The sequence below is a fragment of the Eschscholzia californica genome, unplaced genomic scaffold (genome assembly GCF_041429995.1).
Source record: "Eschscholzia californica isolate CP2 unplaced genomic scaffold, dmEscCali1.0.p SCAF_5, whole genome shotgun sequence".
NCBI lineage: Eukaryota > Viridiplantae > Streptophyta > Magnoliopsida > Ranunculales > Papaveraceae > Eschscholzia > Eschscholzia californica.
The window spans coordinates 47,463,169-47,481,387 of record NW_028238472.1 but is presented as its reverse complement, the minus strand read 5'-3'; the positions used below and the strand labels follow the sequence as shown (position 1 = coordinate 47,481,387).

Sequence of the window (18,219 nt, the reverse complement as noted above, 5' to 3'; positions counted from 1 at the left end):
GGGCATGCATGTAACTTTCAAGGCACAACTTCGCAACTGAAGTGAGTCAAGTGATCGAGTCACATGCTGACGTAGCTGTGTTGTCAGTAAGAAGGGAAGGGAACTGACGCCTTTCAAAGTATTTTCAAGTGTGGACTATCAACAACGTCGCACTGATGATATTGAATATAAAAATCAGTCATTTTTCCCTAATTTGAATATAAAGAACAATCAAATTTTGGAAACAAACCCTATCTTGCTGAATCAAAAAAATCATTTTATTTTTCATTCAAGGGCACTCACTGCAGTAACAAAATGGGGGAAGAGAAAAAAGAAGTTCCATTTTTTTTCTCCCCTTTGTACATATCCAAAATACAATTTCTTTCCACAATTACATTTCATCCCCGTCTTTCTTCTATTCTTTTTATTCTTTTTTCTTCTGTCTATGGTGAGCCTGACATTTCGGAAATCTTCCGCACTATGAGCTAATTGATCAGCTTCATGCCCGAGAAAGCAAAGAATGCACGGCGAAGAAAACTTGATCTCAGAAGGATTAACTAAAATGCTACAACCCCAATTTTTTCGAGAACCAATCTGAAAGGTTAGCTATTACAAATCCAGCAAAAACCTGCAGGAAAAAACCATAGGATTCACACGTCAATGCCATTGATAGCAACCACTAGGTGTTGGTAGTGTTTATATCAGACACAAGATTCGAACTCTGCTCTCAGTGGCCGAGATACATAAACACCCAAATGAAGTGATACTTATAGAAAAATACACACATATGAACATATTATATACACAAGATTCGAACTCTGCTCTCTGTAGTCGAGAGACATACTTATTAGTTATTACCACCCAAACAAAGTGAGACACACATGTGTATGTGTCTATACAGACACATTCACTAGTTTTGCATATAGAGAGCATTCAAGTGTGTAACAATGTAGTAAGAGTTATCGTTTTTTCAGTTTGAGATGTTAGATGCAAAATAAACCACTCCAAGTGAAAAAAGATATCTACTATCTTAATTATTTGTTAGGGAAACATGAATTTAGTGTAACTGTGTAATTCTAGACCTTTGTAAGTTTATTGCAGTAACGTACAGATAGATTAGTTTACTAATCAATATGATGCTTCCAAGGTGTGATAAAGAGCGATGAGTTGAATTACTTTATAGGAGATGATATCGTACCTGAGCTGAGCCAAGCATATAGATGGTCGAATAATGTCTGCCATGAATGACCATGTCAGCCACCATGGCAAGTGGTATTGTTAGGGACATGCCTAAGGTGGCAACCAGTGGCGTGGTCCAGACGACACAGAGAGCCCTTCAAAGAAAATAATAGTTGTTCAGATAAATGATATTTGAATGAGAAACTGTGACAGATTAATTACAAATTGCACAGTTCTTGAACTGAAGTAGATAATTTCTTTTTGGCGATTACTAATTTGCAGCACTGAAATTTAGGTTTCATATTGTTTCTTGTGAACTTCTGAAAATATTCACGGTCCAATTAATGCCTCGAGCATATCTATTTGTGTTATAAAATGAACTGATTTGTAGTTACCTTGCACCAATTTAGCAAAAGAGGGTGTAATTTTTTGTACTATTAGATATGGTCAGAAATATTCAACCAATTTTATCCGTCTCATGTGTTGGAGTAACTACGAATTGTTTACATTTCTGCACTCAAAAAGAGACCATCAAACTGTAACTTGGGTTGTGAATCTTGTGATATAAACAACATTTCACAAAGAACCAAATGAAGCCTTATTTATGGTGTTAAATGCATAAAATATTACATCAGGGATTTTCCAGACATACCAAAAGTAATCTGAGAGGACACTGCCAACAAAGCCATTCGCAATAACAACCTCGTCCATTTTAAGAGAGTGGGGAATTGTAAACTTCGGTTCAATCCCCAAGGCAGTCAATGGCCATACTGTTGAGAAAGAAAACAAAAATAAACATATATTGTCGAAGAAATAGAGATGAAAATTCATTATATTCATGGCATATAAGTAATCATTCCTCAAGATCTATCTTTTTTACAATACTGCTCAAATCGCATCGAAATCTTATTTCTTTTACTACAGAATTTTCCAACTCATTTGACAAAGCTAGCAAAACAAGTAAATGTACAATCCAATTTATAGCAACTTTCTATAGACCCCCTACTACAAATTATTATGTTCTCAAATTTATTTCCTTTTTCTTTTGGAACAGAATGTCTCAGACTCTCGAGTGATCAAGACAAAGAGGATGAAACTAATATGAATAATGGTTTGCTGTCCTACCCAAGAATCAGTATAATATCATAGAATGTATTATGTATATGACAATTATGTTCAATTCGGAATAAGATAACTAGAAAATATTCCCTACTAAGAGAAAAAAAAAATTTGTTCACTCATTTAAATTTCAATGTCAAAAGAATTTTGAACTGATAAGTTGAACAATTATAATCCTGGAATAATGGTTAAACAATGAATAATATAAACTATTTTAAGTAATGGATAAGAAAGTTAGCCATCGGACAAGACTTACCAAGCCACCATAAGGCAACGAGCGTGAAAAGTCCAACATATCCGAATAACTTTTGTACGTCAACCCTTTCTCCTTCTTCTCCAGCAAACTTTTTTAGAAGAACTGCAACATGATTTACGTTAAACATCATCATATTCTGGAACCAGAAAATAGCTGACATGATGGTTGTCAACTAAATTAACCTATGCTATGAACAGTAACAATAATAGCAACAGCAATAGTCACAAATTAAATGAATAATGTTCTAATAAATAATAAAAATAAAAAACTGAATCAAGTATAGGAATCCCAACCAGTGAATAGTCCATATGTCACAGCAGAGAGAAGACCAAAAAGGTCTCCCATAAGAGAACGCTTTCCACTGCACACAAAGTAGTAGCCTATAGTCATTTATGATCAAGTGTAACCCAATAGAGAAACCATAGATATAGAAATGATTCATGAAGAAATTTGAAGTTCTAAATCTGCCAGAGGTTGACTTTGCCTAGAAGAGCTAAGCTAAAATTTTGCTACACAACTATACTGAAAAATCAAGTGAAAGAATGTTTTAGCTCATTACCTGATTTAATTACTTATAAAAAACTACTTTTTCACTAATTATAATTGACTTGGAGCCCATAACTTATCTGATCCACTGTAAAAGAAAACCTTACCAATCACAAACTTAATTTTGACTAAAACTGACGGTTGATCTAACCTATGTCTTGTTGAGAAATATTATGCAGTGCAATGAATAACAAATTAATAATAATAATTACGTAATCTCTGCAATTACTAAGGAACAAAAACTCACGAGGATGCGCTTAATTGTGACTCATCTGTTGCCCAAGTTTTCCCCAGAGTTGTCATGGCCACACCAGCCATACTAACAAAAACAGCAACTACTTTTGCCATGTTCAAAGAGTCTTGTCCCATCATTGCACCAATGAAAAGAGTAAAAAGTCCTGAAGTCGAGGACAATACAGTTGTGCTTGCAACACTTGTGCGTGCTAGTGCGGCATTAGATAAATACTGTATACCAGAAAAGATTATAGGTGAGTAACTAAATCCAGGTGCTTCAGATGTCAGCCCTATATTTGAGTATCTACATAAGGAGGGAAATCTGAAAAGCAGGCATTTCGTAAGTGTCACCGATGATAGGATATTTCCTAATTAAACCTATATAACATGGACAGGAGTAGTACGAGTATCAATATTTAACATCAGTACAAGGTGTCAAGTAACACAGTGGAAAAAGACCAATACCGGATATACTCATATATTTTAGTGTCTTAGTTATTAGGTCTTCTACTTTTTCTTGTGATTTCCACTTTTTTACTTTTGGACCAACTATCATTACATTAAACACAGCAGGCATTAAGCTAGACTGCTATTTTATGACACAAACATGATTTTTCTGAAAATCATCACAAAATGTACATGTAATATTTAACACTATACCTGCTCAAGCAACCAGGGTATTAGACATAGTACCTGAGTGCCCCTATACGAGTATCCGATACGGAAAATTTCCTTTAAAAAGGTGTGTCCATGTTATATAGAATAATACACGACATAATTCAGAATATTCTTAAAAATACATAAGATCGTGTTATAAAATTAATCTTTTTTACAAAAATCATCGAAGGTAAAAAGGATAGTTCTGTGTATAAAGTGAGTATAGTGACTTATAGACATCAAAACACATAATGTACGACAACATGAAGAAAGATCTAAAAGACAGATAGTTATAGTTATCAAGCTCTTGATAAGTTGAAAAGATTATTAGCAAATAATAAGAAAAAATAAGATTGCAACTACTGTAGCAGCTCACCTCTGTTACAAACCAGATAGGAGCAATATAAAAGCCACACATGGCAATTTCTCTTGTGGTAAGCTCTTTGTCTTTTTTAAGCATGTCTACATCCTCCTTTTGTGCAGAAACTAATGGACGTTCCTCTTCATGAACAGAAAGGTTTAAGTCACTGTCTTTTCTAGTAAATGAACTCGGAAGTTCTATTTCCGAGGATTTCTTTGTCCCGTTAAATTTTAAATCAGAATCAAAAGTTCCTCCATCTTTGCCACTTTTGGACGAGTGTCTTTTCAACAATCGATATATCCAATCCTTAATGTATGATATTGGGAGGTATACCACCATAAGAGAGGCTCCTAGATACGTAACTGCAAATGGTTGTTTATAATCAGCATAGATCCCCTGTTGAGCAAACAGTAGTCAGACAAATGCTCGACTCAAGTGTATATGTAAACAGAACTCACATTCGGTAACTAAGTTAAAGGCAGTAAAAAAGATAACATATAAGAAAAATAGTACTATATACTTCTATCCACAAACTAATTGAAAAAAACTGATTGTTGATGCTTTTTTTTTTTTTTTTTTTTTTGGAAGTCGACTACGATCTACATATGATAAGCTCGATAACCGCCCACTCAAACACTAACAGAACCGGGCCTATAGCCCAACAAGACATGGCCTAAAGGCCAACAACATTATTTACACCCTAATAACCCCAATTCAAGTAACCAAAGATTCCACCTTCTCTGGGATTCGAACCTGGGACCTCCAGGGATTTCTGGAGTTTATGTCAACACCTTGGAACCACTTGGGCTACCAACTGTTGACATTGCTGATGCTTTCAACTATGCATAATTGATGGTCCTTTATTGGTTATAATTAATTACTTAGTGTAGTTTCACATGATTTATGTGGAGTCGAAGACTTTTCGTATCTTAGAAGGACCATAACTCCAGAAGTAGTTCTGAAAAGAGTGTGATGAGAAGCTCACCTCAACTAAGAGGTTTAACAGTTCGACAGAAACCTTTAAAGGTCTATTAAGGTTTAGGTTGAGACATGTCAATGTCCGCAATAAACGATCAAGATGCTATAACTTAGTTTCAATCTCTTCAGTGACTCCCCTAGTTTGCTTGGTTACTTAATACTTAGTTCCTCTGAACAATCCCTCATTTCTTCCTTTTGACAGAAAAACAATATGGAAACAGAGCGTTGCCCTCATAAACGAATTCAATAAAAACGCTCCAACGCAAAACACTATATCGATCCTTTCTTTACAGAAAAACTAGACATTTTGCTAGTTCCCCATAGAACCAACCTCCAATTTCTCCCTTATAGCATAAAATTACACAATTCAACTGCTTGATGAAACCCAAATCTAAACTTCAGAGCAATGAATATAAGTGATTACCACATACACCAAAACATGACGGTATCATCTCGTCTAGTTTGCTAGAAACCTAGAAAGGAAGTAAATTTTGCAATCCCATGTCATTTTCTTGAAAAGGTTTCTGTTTTAGCAGCCTACTACTCTACTAAAATGTGTTGAATTTTAGATCTTGTAATTTCCATAATGCATAAATTTGCAGGTACAGAATTGGGTGAAATTTTCAGTAACATTAGAGGTTATTGGGTTCCCAGTATTCAGCATTCTGTGGGTTCAATTATTCAGGAATCTCAGAAAAAGTAAATCTACTGAAAATTAAGACATTCTAATATCATGATCTCATTTGTGACATTCTCCTAAACAATAGTTTCAATTATCAAAAGAAAAAGATAACAGAAAATGAATGAAGAACAAGAAGAAAACCCTAAAAATGGAGGTTAATTTTATACTAACCTGAGTTACTTCTGCAGATACAACCCATATAATGACGACAGTACCAATAAGAGATAATCCTGCTTGATATCTCCAACCCATTACAAAATTGAGAGAGAGAAAGAGAGATCTTTGATTCTTTTCCTTCAGATCTTCATTCGAGTTTTTCTCGATTAACTTCTCAATTTCTTATCATAATGAAATATTTTAATTACTGAATATGAAAAGATCTTGGGGATTGATCCAAGTTCTTCTAGAGAGAGAAAGTTTGAGAGAGAGAGAGAGGGTAAAGGGTTGAAGCTAAGCAACGTACGTATGCAGATTGGCTGCCGACTATTTTACCCACCGATACCTTAACGGTAACGTTTCATGAAAACCTCTCTTTCTAAAAGAAACTCCCTCTCTCTGTATCTCTCTTCCCTTTTTTTTTTTTTGTTGAGGGTGTATCTCTCTTCCCTGGTTTAATATTATTTGCTGTTTTTGGATATTAAAACGTTGTCAACCAATGTGACCTGGCTGGTGCTGCTAGTATACCTAACCCTAGGTCCCATCTAAAAGGACTGATTTATATATATGGGATGAAATGCTGAATGATAAAAATGTGATAAAAGTCACATTTAAATTAATCAAGAGAAAATGTGTTAAGTTGGTAATGCACCAAAACCTTAATTAGCGAGTCCACCACTTTTGGTGTAACGGTTGGACACCCCTCTTAAGTCCATGAGATTGTGGGATCGAGTATCGGTGGAAGCAGTTTGCCATCAAAATTTGTCTCACCTAACTTAGGCAATATATAAAGTAAATATTGTAATGTATTTGTCGGGCTTCAGGCCTCTTTCATACCGTCGGGTTTTAGGGCTCTTCCATTATGGTTTAGATTAGGCAGTTATCGTGCTCATCACATCTTCATGACGTTTCAATGCTTTGTAACGACTAACGTAAATCATAGTCGATTTCTCAAAAACAAAAGGAAAAAAAAAACTAGTTAGCGAGGTTTAGGCCATTTAATTCTTTAAGTTTTAGGTCGTTCAATTTCGTGGGATTTTAGACCAGTAATATTTCGCCAGCTATCGTGCTTGTATCGATGTATCAATACCTTTATAGTCAATCTCAAAATAAAAATTAGTTATTGAACTAAGAGTTGATAGGGTAGTGTGTCACTATGTCCAAATCATAAAGATCTAAAATTCAATCATTTGATGTATCAAAACTACGAATGAAAAGTAATCATGTTATTGTAAAGAAAGTATATTGACTTTTTGAGAATAACATAAATTATGAATTGGTCAAATGCATTCATGATTTGACTACTTGTTTTATCTGTTAGAAGATAGGTCTTATTTACCTTCATAGAACCCCAACCAGAATACGTTTCTTTATCAAAAAAAAAAACTAGAATACGTTTATGGTGTGTTTGGTTGCCGGATTCCTAAGTAGCATTCCTATCAAAAGTGGAATTTGGTAGGAATCATGAATCCTTGGTCTGTTTGGCTACCAAGAATCCTAGGACTCTTGAATCCAAAGGATTCCTAATTCCAAAATTTGTATTGGACCAAAATCCCACCCTACCCCCTAGGATTTGCTAGGATTTTGGATTAATGAGCCTAAATTTCAAACTTAAAATCAACAAAAAAATATTTCTTTCTACAAAATCATTATTTTTTTTCAAAATCATTGTTTTTTTCAAAAATCATATTTTTTCTAAAGACGTTTAAAAATACTCAAATAATAATAAATCATAGGATTTTTAGTTGCCAAACGAGCCAAAAAATATTACTTGGATTCATGAATCTGCGGATTCATGATTCCGCCATCCAAACACACCATTAGTTTGTTGATTTTCTTCTCGTCTCACATGAAAATCTTCATTATATCCATCACACCATGTGTAATTGATACATTAAAATAACAAATTTAATTCACACATCATTTAGTCGATCTTACCAACCGAAAATAGCCACAAAATAAACAAGAAAACTATTGAAATTAATCTTTTTTTTTTTTTATGAATAATTGAGTCCACCAAGTATCAGTCTCAAAACCTCTCGAGACTTGCGCCATGCTCTTACAATCACATGTAAAGTATATCTTTTCTCTGCTTTTGAATGTTCTTAATGCCTTGATTTTTTTATTGATGAACAAGCTTTTGAATGTTCTTAATGCCTTGATGAACGACAGTAATATTGATTCAAAATCTTTAGATTTAAGTTGTATGTAGCGCACGAGAATGAAATCCGTAACATAATTTTCAAGAATATGATTATTTTAGTTTAATGTTCACTTTAACCCATAATACGAATACGATTTCTGACATATTTTTAACTTAGAGTTTGGTTCGGAAAGAAAAATGCAAATTATATAGTAGTAAAATTATGTATACCCTTATTCAAACTTCCTAAACAACAAATTCCGTAATGTTATAAGACGGTGTGGACCAGCCTTCCGGGCTGCTAGTGATACTGTCTGATTTGGCACACCTATGCCTAATGGTATTAAAAGGCCTCACTAGGGAAGGGTGCTTAACCTCTTAAGAGGAGCACCACACTCCGTCTCACCATCAATGTGGTGCTCCTCTAAAGAGGTTAAACACCCTTCTCTAGTGAGGCCTTTTAAAACCGTGAGACTCAGATGTATCAAAGCGAACATTATCACTAGCAGTCCGAGAGGCTGGTCCGCACCATCCTATGATACGTGACCTTTATTCAAGGTGGTGAGGTAATTTACCAAACTTAAAGGGAGGTAACTTAAATGGCTAAATAAATTGAAGGGTAACCTAACAAAACCCGGTCACCATCTGTTTAGCGGGAAAAAAAACTTGGCTTCTTCATCTCATCGGTTCTTCCTTTTTCCCTCCGTTTCTCACTTCCTCGTTCAAATTCCAGTAGGGTTTCATGAACTATGCAACGGTCGATTTCATGGAAGTTCGAAAACTCGTATTACAGTACGAGTTCGAACCTCCTGTTCTACCAACAAGGCTCGATGACTCTTCTCTTTTTCAATCTTCTAACGAGGTCAGTCATTATAAATTATAATTTCTTATTCATTCTAGGGTTTTATCTTTGATCTTACCCTAATTTTCTATCTGGTTTCATACTTCGGTTCTTTTTTTTTTACATTATTAATCATGTGTTGGAATCCGTTTGCACAACTAAAATTTTAAATTTTTTCTAATTAGTAATTGAATTCATAGCGACGAAACTTAGTAAAGTTTGAGTATTTGTTAAAGAATTCATTAGTATCGCGATATATTCGTGTTTTCCATACTACTAACATGATATACTCGTTGAACTTGCAAACTTTATCTAGTGTTTTACTGAAATGGTATTGAATGTTTTTAGGGTATAGAATGTGAATTAATCAGTATATCATCTGTAGCACTCAATATGGTTGTTGCCTTATTGGTTCAACTCAAAATTTGTTTCTATTTGATGGCTCTTATACGTAATACCCAAGTTCCCAATCAAATAGCTAACCGGGTAATTACTCCGGCGATTACATAAAAGGAGACAACTAGACAAGGACTACATCTTCGTAAATTAGATACTAAATCGTCTGTATTTCTGACATCATTTTGTACCTGAGGTTTATTCTCCAACTTTAGAAAGAAATTGATGCCTTAGTTGATGTTTTAGAGAAACTTTCTTGGTTGGTCTTCGTGTGTGCTATGGGTTACCGTAGTGCTACCGCCACAAACTCCATATATCGCTGCAAACAATGCTTGTTTTCTTTCAAATACAACTGATTCTTGTTCTTATTGATGCATGCACCCTTGGAAACCCTTTAGAGGTTCCCCAAAGCTTAATCAGTCAAGCTAAATACATGGCATGTGAAGAAAGACAGGTTCTAGAATTTTTCCTACATGGTGATAGACTTTTTCCCGTGTGGCATGGATTTTCGAAATCTTCAAGTAGACAAAGAAATAGAGAAGAGACAGAGAGAGAATCGTTTGAATTTGAAGAGAGAGAGAGAAATAGTGTGAGATTTTATAGGAAGTGGGTAGCTAAGAAGTCGGTAGCTATTTTGACTTTTATCTGAGAAAGACTCTTTAAAAAAGAAGGGTCATGATTTACCAAAAAAAATTGGACAGTTGAGATTTATAAATGAAAGTTATGACATGGCATGAAAACCTATGTCATTTGTTAATAGATGTTCTTGTTAAAATACGAATATTGAAATATTAATTTAAAAGGAATGTTTAAGTAGATATGATCTTCAAATCTAGAGAATAGGTTTGCGGATATCTTCCTTTCTCACGCTACATAGGAAGCACATTGACTTGTCACTTTCTGGTCGGACCGTCGGAGAAGGTTTTTTTCTTACACATTATCTTTTTTCCTAGGACCGCGGTATCAGTTTTTATATTTAGGTTAAAATTACCGAACTTTTTGTCACACGGCCACCAAAATGGAATTAAACACAGTGTAGTTCTGTGATTATTTTGGTAATTTCATTGTTCACTTCAACATGAGTAGTCGATTTCAACCAAAATCGTAAAAAAACCGGCGAAACTGTTAATGTTGCAGAGGGATTTCATTTTTTTCTTGCAGTGTTAACAAAATGTCATAAAAGCTCTTACATTTGTATAAGAGCTTCTAAGGAAATGCCATCAGTTTCCATTTCTATGGACAACGGTTATTGTTAGAACTTGATAACACCCTTTTTCTGCTTCTTTACTGTTGGCTAATTTAAGAAATATAATTTTCATCGTTTATAATCCATTTTCTGAAATTTGTAAATATTTCTAAGAAAACCCAAATATTTCCACAATTTTCAATTTCCAAGCATTTATACTGAAAACAAAATTTATACTTAACCGAAATCTAATACCTTGTCCATGACTTTGTAAAAGGAAATAATTAGATTAAAGTTGGAGAAGCTCTTGTTTTTGTGACTAAACACAACATCTTATCTCTGATTTTTCTTTTCTTCACTTGTCATGTATTAGAAAGAGATTGTTATGTGTCGCGTGCCTCTTTTTCCTTATTACTTGTAATTCTTTTCCAAAATCTTTTTCAGCTATGCTTTTAATCCTCTTATAAGTTGAATAGTTTTGTATAATGTTTGGTTATTGTTATATGCTGTAACCTCTTAGAATGTCAAGACACATAGTTTATCAAACAGTGTTCTGCAATGCAGTGCTAAGGTCTCAGCTTCTTATTTGGCATATTCAAATTGCAGACTTTAACAATATTTGGCTGTTAATAATGGAAAGCTTGATGAAGAACTTAAGAACCATTGAAACTGTAATTGATGCATAATAATTTTGTTTTATGATGTAGTAACTGATAAATTAACTCATGCCATGCCAAGTGAAATATATTAGGTTGAAAGTTGAAACCTTAAGATCCTTTTTCGGATTCCACAAGTTTAATGACAGCATTACCTGTGCAGGTCCATCGGGTGAAGCTTGCTATCTGCAACTTACGCGAGCGTGCCCTAGCAGTCAAGAACATATTGTCTTTAGCTCCTCAGTTGAAAGAATACCAGATGCAAAATTTTATAGAGAAAAGATCCATTTGGTTTGATGAGGCTATATTACCAGAAGTACTATCTATGGTTCCAGTAGCAGTATTCCACTGCCCTGATCTATTATCTCCAGGTTTCTGTTAACTAGTTCACAGGGTTTGCTCCTTTTGAAGAATCTTCTTCAAGTTACCTTTAAAATAAGATTTGCATTTGACTTTTTAAATTACTTGTGTGTAGAAATTTTAGTAAATGCAGTTCTTACGACCAAATATGCTGGGTCACTACTTAAAGAATGTTGTACGAATATTTCAATACTGAGGAGGCCCTGCTTAGAGATGCTTGCAGATTTTATACAAATTGGTAGACCCAGACATCCAGATCCACTACTTCGCTACTGTCTTTTACAGTCTCACTATGCAATGGAGTCCATTTGTTTATCAGACCCTCAAGGAGCACGGGTTTTACGAGATATCCTAGTTCAGAGATGCATCTGCCCAAATATGATTATTGAAGTCACTGTTGACGTCCTTGATGATGTGGTTGATTTCATGACAAGGATTTTTTTCTCTGACGGAGAAATTTCGCAATGGATATTATCCTGCATAAGGTCTACAAGAAGATCAAAAGAAATATTTTCAACTTCCGAGGTTGAGAAAGTGGGAAAAGCTACGGATCCTCCAACGGCTGCTCATGCAATTGATGCGTTTGAACTTAAGGAGCAAACTGTTTTAAAACTGCGTAAAGCTTTACAAGCAGGTGCAGAAGCTGCATTTAATGAAGATGGATGGCATGGTAACTTGTATTCCCGATTGAGATTATACTGTGTTCTTGTTCATGTAGGTGGGTTGAAACCAAATCAAGAGGAGGTAGGTTCCTTTTACCAAATAACAATTTCTGCTTCATAATTTACTTCAAAATATAAGTCTAAGGTACATTAGGGTGGACTCCAGTGATGATGCAAGACCACTATGAGTGCTGCATGGTTCTTGTGATCCAGTTATGGAACAGGTATCCAAGACTTTGTTAGAGTTGTATTTAGGGTATTTTTAGGTAAGCAGTAAGCTATCTATTAGGATCAACACCTTGTTTGGGAAGTTACCGTGGATGTTATTCTGTTATATTTTAGTTATTAACTATCTAGGTGGGGATAAACTTGCACAGGCTAGAGAATTAGGTACATTTAGGTCTTTAGGTTAGATTTCATGTACAGTTGGCTTTGGGACTCTGCAGATGTTAATTTTAGCTGCCCCTTCAGGATAGTTTAGAAGTCCATTTAGGCAGTAATATGTCCCATCTGATGTGTCTGATTCACTTTTCTATCAATGAAAATTACCTTGATAAATCATTTCTCTTCCTGTTCATTTATTGATTTTCATATGAAAATTACTTCATGTTATATAGAAATAAATACTCCGTATTATTTAGTTTTTGGAAAAAGCATTAGTTGTGACATTAGTATAGTCTTAAGTTTCCTACAAGTGCCGCACAACGTGTTCACTGGCGTCTCACTTTCTGGCGCACCTCCATGATGGAATCCTGATCTCGCCTCCTTCATGTGCACCGTGCTTGAATTATTCGTGCATTTATTTTTAAGTCATTTGCCGATCAGATTCACTCATTTTTATGTTACTCATTATATCATTACTTCTAGGTGGTATTTTGGCTCCGTCTTCTGTGCATAACTGATTCGCCAGGGGGTGACGCGAAGCATCCTGGCAGAAATGTCCATATCACTAAACACAGATTCGAGCTGGGAATATCTTTTCTTTTACTTATTCCAGGGTTCCGTGATAGTTCATTGACAGAAAATATGTGTCGAGAGTGTCTTCTTTACTTTCTAGGACCTGTCATATACGGTCTTCCGCCTTTCGAGCAAGGGTTTGAAATAGCTCTTTGGCTTGTTGTTCAACTCTTGTTGCAGTGTAATGATAAAGTCTCCGAGGTACAGTATATACCATTCTTCGAAATTAAATTTAGTGTGGGCTGTTAATATTGGGTGTAGGATCAACTGGTGGACTAAAGTTTGATTACAGATTTGGTATATCAATGGTCCGAAATTTATATAGAGTTTGCTATTCCTACTTGTAGTTTCTCCAAATTAAATAGAACGTTAACTACTTAGCTGGAAACTTCTATTCTTGCCGTATTGGACACTCTAGTACCCGAATCATCATATCTAACGCCTGGATACTTCAGTCACATAAGTAGGTAGAGAGTGTGAGATACTGAGATTTTGTATGAACATTTTATGAGAACTTGCCACTTACATGGTATGACCAAAAATACCAATTTAGGTTCTGCAAATTGTTTTGCATTGGTTGCTCCAAATTAAAAACATCATAGTGTTAAAAAATAATGAAGTATCTGTTAACTATGACAAGAAAATATACATGTGTGCAGCCATACTTTCACATCTGACCTTTTCAACTCGCCTATTTGGCACCTCCATATTGCATATGTTCGGGTTTTCAAGCTTTCAGCAACACTGTTTTGTTGCAATGCAGATACGTCTTGAGATCCAAGTTAACAATGAACAGTTATACTGCTTAGAAAACTTTTTCTTTTTCTTTTGGAAGGAACTGTTCACCTGTCCTGATAAACTTGTCTACATTACTCTTCTATTAATATAATTCATTCTAAGTTTAAAAAAAAAAAAATATGATCCCAAAATTTCAACTGATGTATGGAGTTTTTACGTAAGGCTGAAGTATGAAATCTCATCTATGATGGGAGTGCTTACTCTTTTACAGAATTTACAGTTCGCAACTTGGTCACCTCTGTTTTGACTTTTTGTGGCATTGATCAGTATTGTAGCAAAGCAATTGGGATGAACATAAGAATCGATAGTGCATGTTGGGCATATGCCCTTCGGCTAGCACACGAGGCTGGAATCACTTCAAATTCCATTAGTATAGCAAAAGCTGCAAGGATTCTTCGACCAGTTGGCCCTCTTTCCACCACTAATAGGTTGTACGGATTCGTATAATTTTATTGCTCTCTTACAGCACTTAATTTGCGTGTTTTTATTCACCTCGCTGTGAACATGTACTGACATGTAACGTTTGGCATGGTAGTCATCTTTCTGTTTCATCTAATAACTTTCAGTCACCTTTTAACTCCTCAAGCATTTTTTAATACATGCTATTATGCTAATAACCTCCTTCGAGCTGATAGGATTGTAGCTGATCATTTCCTTTTCTCTTTTATTTATTTTCTTATGATTCTTTTTTTAAAAATTTCATTTTTTTTGTTCTCGTACAGGTCTGATGATGTGGTGATTGAATGCTTGTTTCAACTACTCAAATCGGGTCTACTTGTTCAAAATGGAGTTGACATAAGTGAAACAATCATGCACTGTATTCTTTCGTCTAATGAACCTATTCACCCAGTATGATAATAATTCTTACAACTTACAGCATTCTCTTTCTTTTGTGATTAGTGTGGTACAAGTACAGCTTCAAATTTCACAATTATTCGGAAGGAAATTCTCAAATGTACAATTAATCTTGTTTTCCTCAATATCTATATGACATTATCATTATTATTGATATTATTATTATTAGCTTATTCTTATAGTATCACTCCTCTCTAGTTCTGTATGTAGGAAGTCATCAGTATTTGTGTGTAAATTGCTAAGAGACCATTGATTGCAGATGCTGGGGACAATAATTGATATTTATGCCGAAGCGTCCTGCACACCGACATCTGACAATGCTGCAGGAGCATATGAGATGCATCCTCTCCCTTTGGACTTCTTAGCGTTGGCAATCAAGCCTTTCTGCTCGTGTTTTAGGTTTCTTGAATTAGCTCTTGAGGAAAGAGCAGGAGATGCATCATCCAGAGGAAGAATTAGTTCCTCCAGTTCTACTAAAACGAAATCAGCTGCTGTTGCTGTATTGGCTTCCTTTTACATACTTTGTAGGGAGAAATGGCAGCGGAATGAAGGAACTTGCATCAGCAATTTCAGTTTCAGTTCAACTTGTACTAGTGGTGATGGTGTTTCTTGGTCAATGCTTTTGAGATTCCTACCTCTGGATAAACTACTTGCACACATGGATTCCCATTCGCACTCTTATGAGCATATATTCACCCAGGTAGGCAGTCAGTATTTCTTTAAAAGTCAAAATAAAAAAAATCTTGAATGTGATTATCATTTCGACTATCTTTTCTGGCACCTGGATGAAATGATATTTGTTCAAAACAAAATTTAAATGTTCAGATATACGGAGTCGGTGACAGGACTATGATTTGATCCAAAAAATTTCTAAAGTTCACTTCATTTCGGTTTCAGTGGGCTGGCCTAGCAATGTCCCTTTTTCCAGAACTTCTACGTGTTCCAGATTTAGTTCAAAGCTTGGAGGAGTCAGAAGGAGATTATTTTGCTAATAAGGGTAAGCATTATCAGTTTGAAGAACATATAAGTATGCTGGATGAAGATCTTCAGGAACAGAACGTAGCTAACGAGGAAGAAGTCATTATTATTGGACGCGATTTTTCAGTTGATTCTGTCCACGAGGTCCTTAGAAATGCTTCAGTAAATGCTGATCCTGCTTTGAAGCTCCTTAAAACAATAAGTGGACAAAATAGTTCTGATAAAGACAAATTTGAGTTGCAAATAGCTGTTGTAGAAGACATGGTTCCTCTGCTTCTTGATAATTCTTGTTCCCCTTTACAAGAAGCATTTTGTTTGTGGTGGTATAGTTTGGACAAAGCTTCAACTCAAGTTCTTATTCCTCTTTTCTGCCTCTGTATAAAGAATTCCGATATGGATATCGATGAAAGAAGCCTATCTTCCATCTGTGATGCCAAGTCATTATCCAATCCGAATTTGTACCAAGAACTTGTTGAACAACCTCTTTCTATCCTTACATGCAGAATGGAAGTATATGGTACACCACTTATATCGGTCTTCTTAGACATTCTGGGGGAGCTTTTAGCTAGAAACAGACAGATGTGCCTTTCCGCTTCGTCCAATGATGGCGACACGAAGAAAGACGAAATCTTGAGAGCGGTTGATACCCGTGATAGGTGTGTTTCTATTTTCGTCTTTTAAAAGTAAAGTAGACGGATGAAATGCTACTCCTTTTTGTACATTTTCGAAAAACCCCATATTGGTTGTGGTCTTGTGGACAGGGCATGTAGTCAGTTCACAAGTGGGGAAAAAGCCTCACCTCTTGCGCTAACTTTTGGGGTGAGAGAGGCCTAAGCCACCCAACACTGCTATCAGAGCCCACGAGAAACACGTTTAGGCTAATAGTATATCGAAGTTAAAGTCGATATGTAAGGGACAGATTGTTGCTGGGATAACGCCACATTGCTGTGAGCTTTAGCCAGTCCATAATTGTGGGGGAAGCCTCACCTCTTGAACTAGCTTTTATGGTGGAGGAGGCCAAGACCACCCAACTATACATTCCACTTCTAGATAAAGAAATCTAAACCATTTGGGAGGATGCCATGATTTTCTTGTTTCCTTCATTTGGTTTTGTTTTGCAGTGCTGTGTGTCAGATTCTTCTTGAGAACTGGTCGAGAATGCCATCTCTTGGTGTCACTACAGCGTCTGTTTTAATGGCTGGATCTGTAATCTGTTCCTTTATTTCATCATTGTTTTATTTAAGACCATCTGTCTTTCGAGTTGTTCATTTCCAGGTAAATGTAGCACTCTATACTGTTTCGGGCTTTATGCTGTTTTCTAAATTGTTTTCTACTTCTGTTTATCTGGATTATCTTCTTCTTTGCTTATCCTTTATTATGCTTCTATTATAGGGTTATGATATGAAGTTGATACCAGCTATAGTCAAAGGTGTAACCTTGACAAGTCACTTTATCGGATTCCTCGAAGATTCTCTGAAGTTTTTAGAGTTACCAATGCTTCCATTCATGGTCGTTCTTATTTCAAACATAATCAGGAAATATCCAAGTCATTCTCGCAGTTTACCTGCAGCTAACAAGGTATTTTTACCTTTTGAATACTCTCATCTGGTAGCATCGATGGGTAGTGAAACTTGTTGATTTCGGTTCATTATCTGATTCTATTTCTTTCATTGTCAAAACTTAGGTTGTAACGCACTTGAGAAGTATTGATTCAGAGTCGCTTACCAATTTCTCTATAGAGATTCTAGAGGCTGTGGCGTGGTTTGCTATTACTTTCCCATCTTTAGAATCCGAGGTGAGAGAGTTTCTAAAAGGCTGCTCTGAAGCAACAAATTCGAGCAAATCTAACGTAGCTCAAATACAAGGTTCATAAAATTTCAATTCTTCAATCACTGAATGAATAGAGATCATAGAAACTAGTAGACAAATATGGGTATTTTCGTATCTACATACCAGGAACAGTTTTATGATTCCCAACTTAAATGTTGTAGATGGTAGGCGTGTTTGGGAGTTTATATTTTTGTGAAAAAGAGATAGTGAAAAAGAAGTAATTTATTTACTGCAACTCTGTAAATTGTAAGATTTGTCACAATGTTCGAATACTATTACCAGATCATCTCTTGTAGGACCTAAAGGACTGAAGATCATTACTATCAGCAGGTAAAAACAGTTGTCATATCAAAATACTAGCGTATAACCCGTACCTTCGGCACGGACAAATTTGTTAAGCACTAAATCAT

The 18,219-nt window shown here is 35.4% G+C and overlaps 2 protein-coding genes across 4 annotated transcripts; one reads left to right on the top strand and one right to left on the bottom strand.

The window, feature by feature from the left end:
* Positions 1-235: 235 nt before the first annotated feature.
* LOC147539907 (EamA-like transporter family) lies at positions 236-6,683 on the bottom strand. 3 transcript variants are annotated; one of them, XM_086641012.1, is made up of 8 exons: positions 6,163-6,683; positions 4,347-4,727; positions 3,327-3,544; positions 2,827-2,894; positions 2,534-2,635; positions 1,811-1,928; positions 1,178-1,313; positions 236-607 (listed from the first exon to the last, which is right to left on the bottom strand). In XM_086641012.1, exons 1-8 carry the CDS (start codon positions 6,241-6,243, stop codon positions 545-547), a joined length of 1,167 nt encoding a protein of 388 aa, XP_086497138.1. In that variant the 5' UTR covers positions 6,244-6,683; the 3' UTR covers positions 236-544. The 3 variants fall into 3 exon arrangements, with proteins under 3 accessions (XP_086497138.1, XP_086497139.1, XP_086497140.1); XM_086641013.1 differs by having other exon boundaries at positions 4,347-4,693; positions 6,163-6,641; XM_086641014.1 differs by having other exon boundaries at positions 4,347-4,878; positions 5,154-6,604.
* A 2,098-nt stretch (positions 6,684-8,781) lies between these two features.
* LOC147539906 (uncharacterized) lies at positions 8,782-18,113 on the top strand. Its single transcript, XM_086640994.1, has 11 exons — positions 8,782-9,152; positions 11,533-11,740; positions 11,845-12,473; positions 13,259-13,549; positions 14,414-14,574; positions 14,869-14,995; positions 15,261-15,701; positions 15,899-16,635; positions 17,101-17,254; positions 17,372-17,557; positions 17,664-18,113. The coding sequence occupies exons 1-11, from the start codon at positions 9,033-9,035 to the stop codon at positions 17,850-17,852; spliced, it is 3,243 nt and encodes a 1,080-aa protein (XP_086497120.1). The 5' UTR covers positions 8,782-9,032; the 3' UTR covers positions 17,853-18,113.
* Positions 18,114-18,219: the final 106 nt, after the last annotated feature.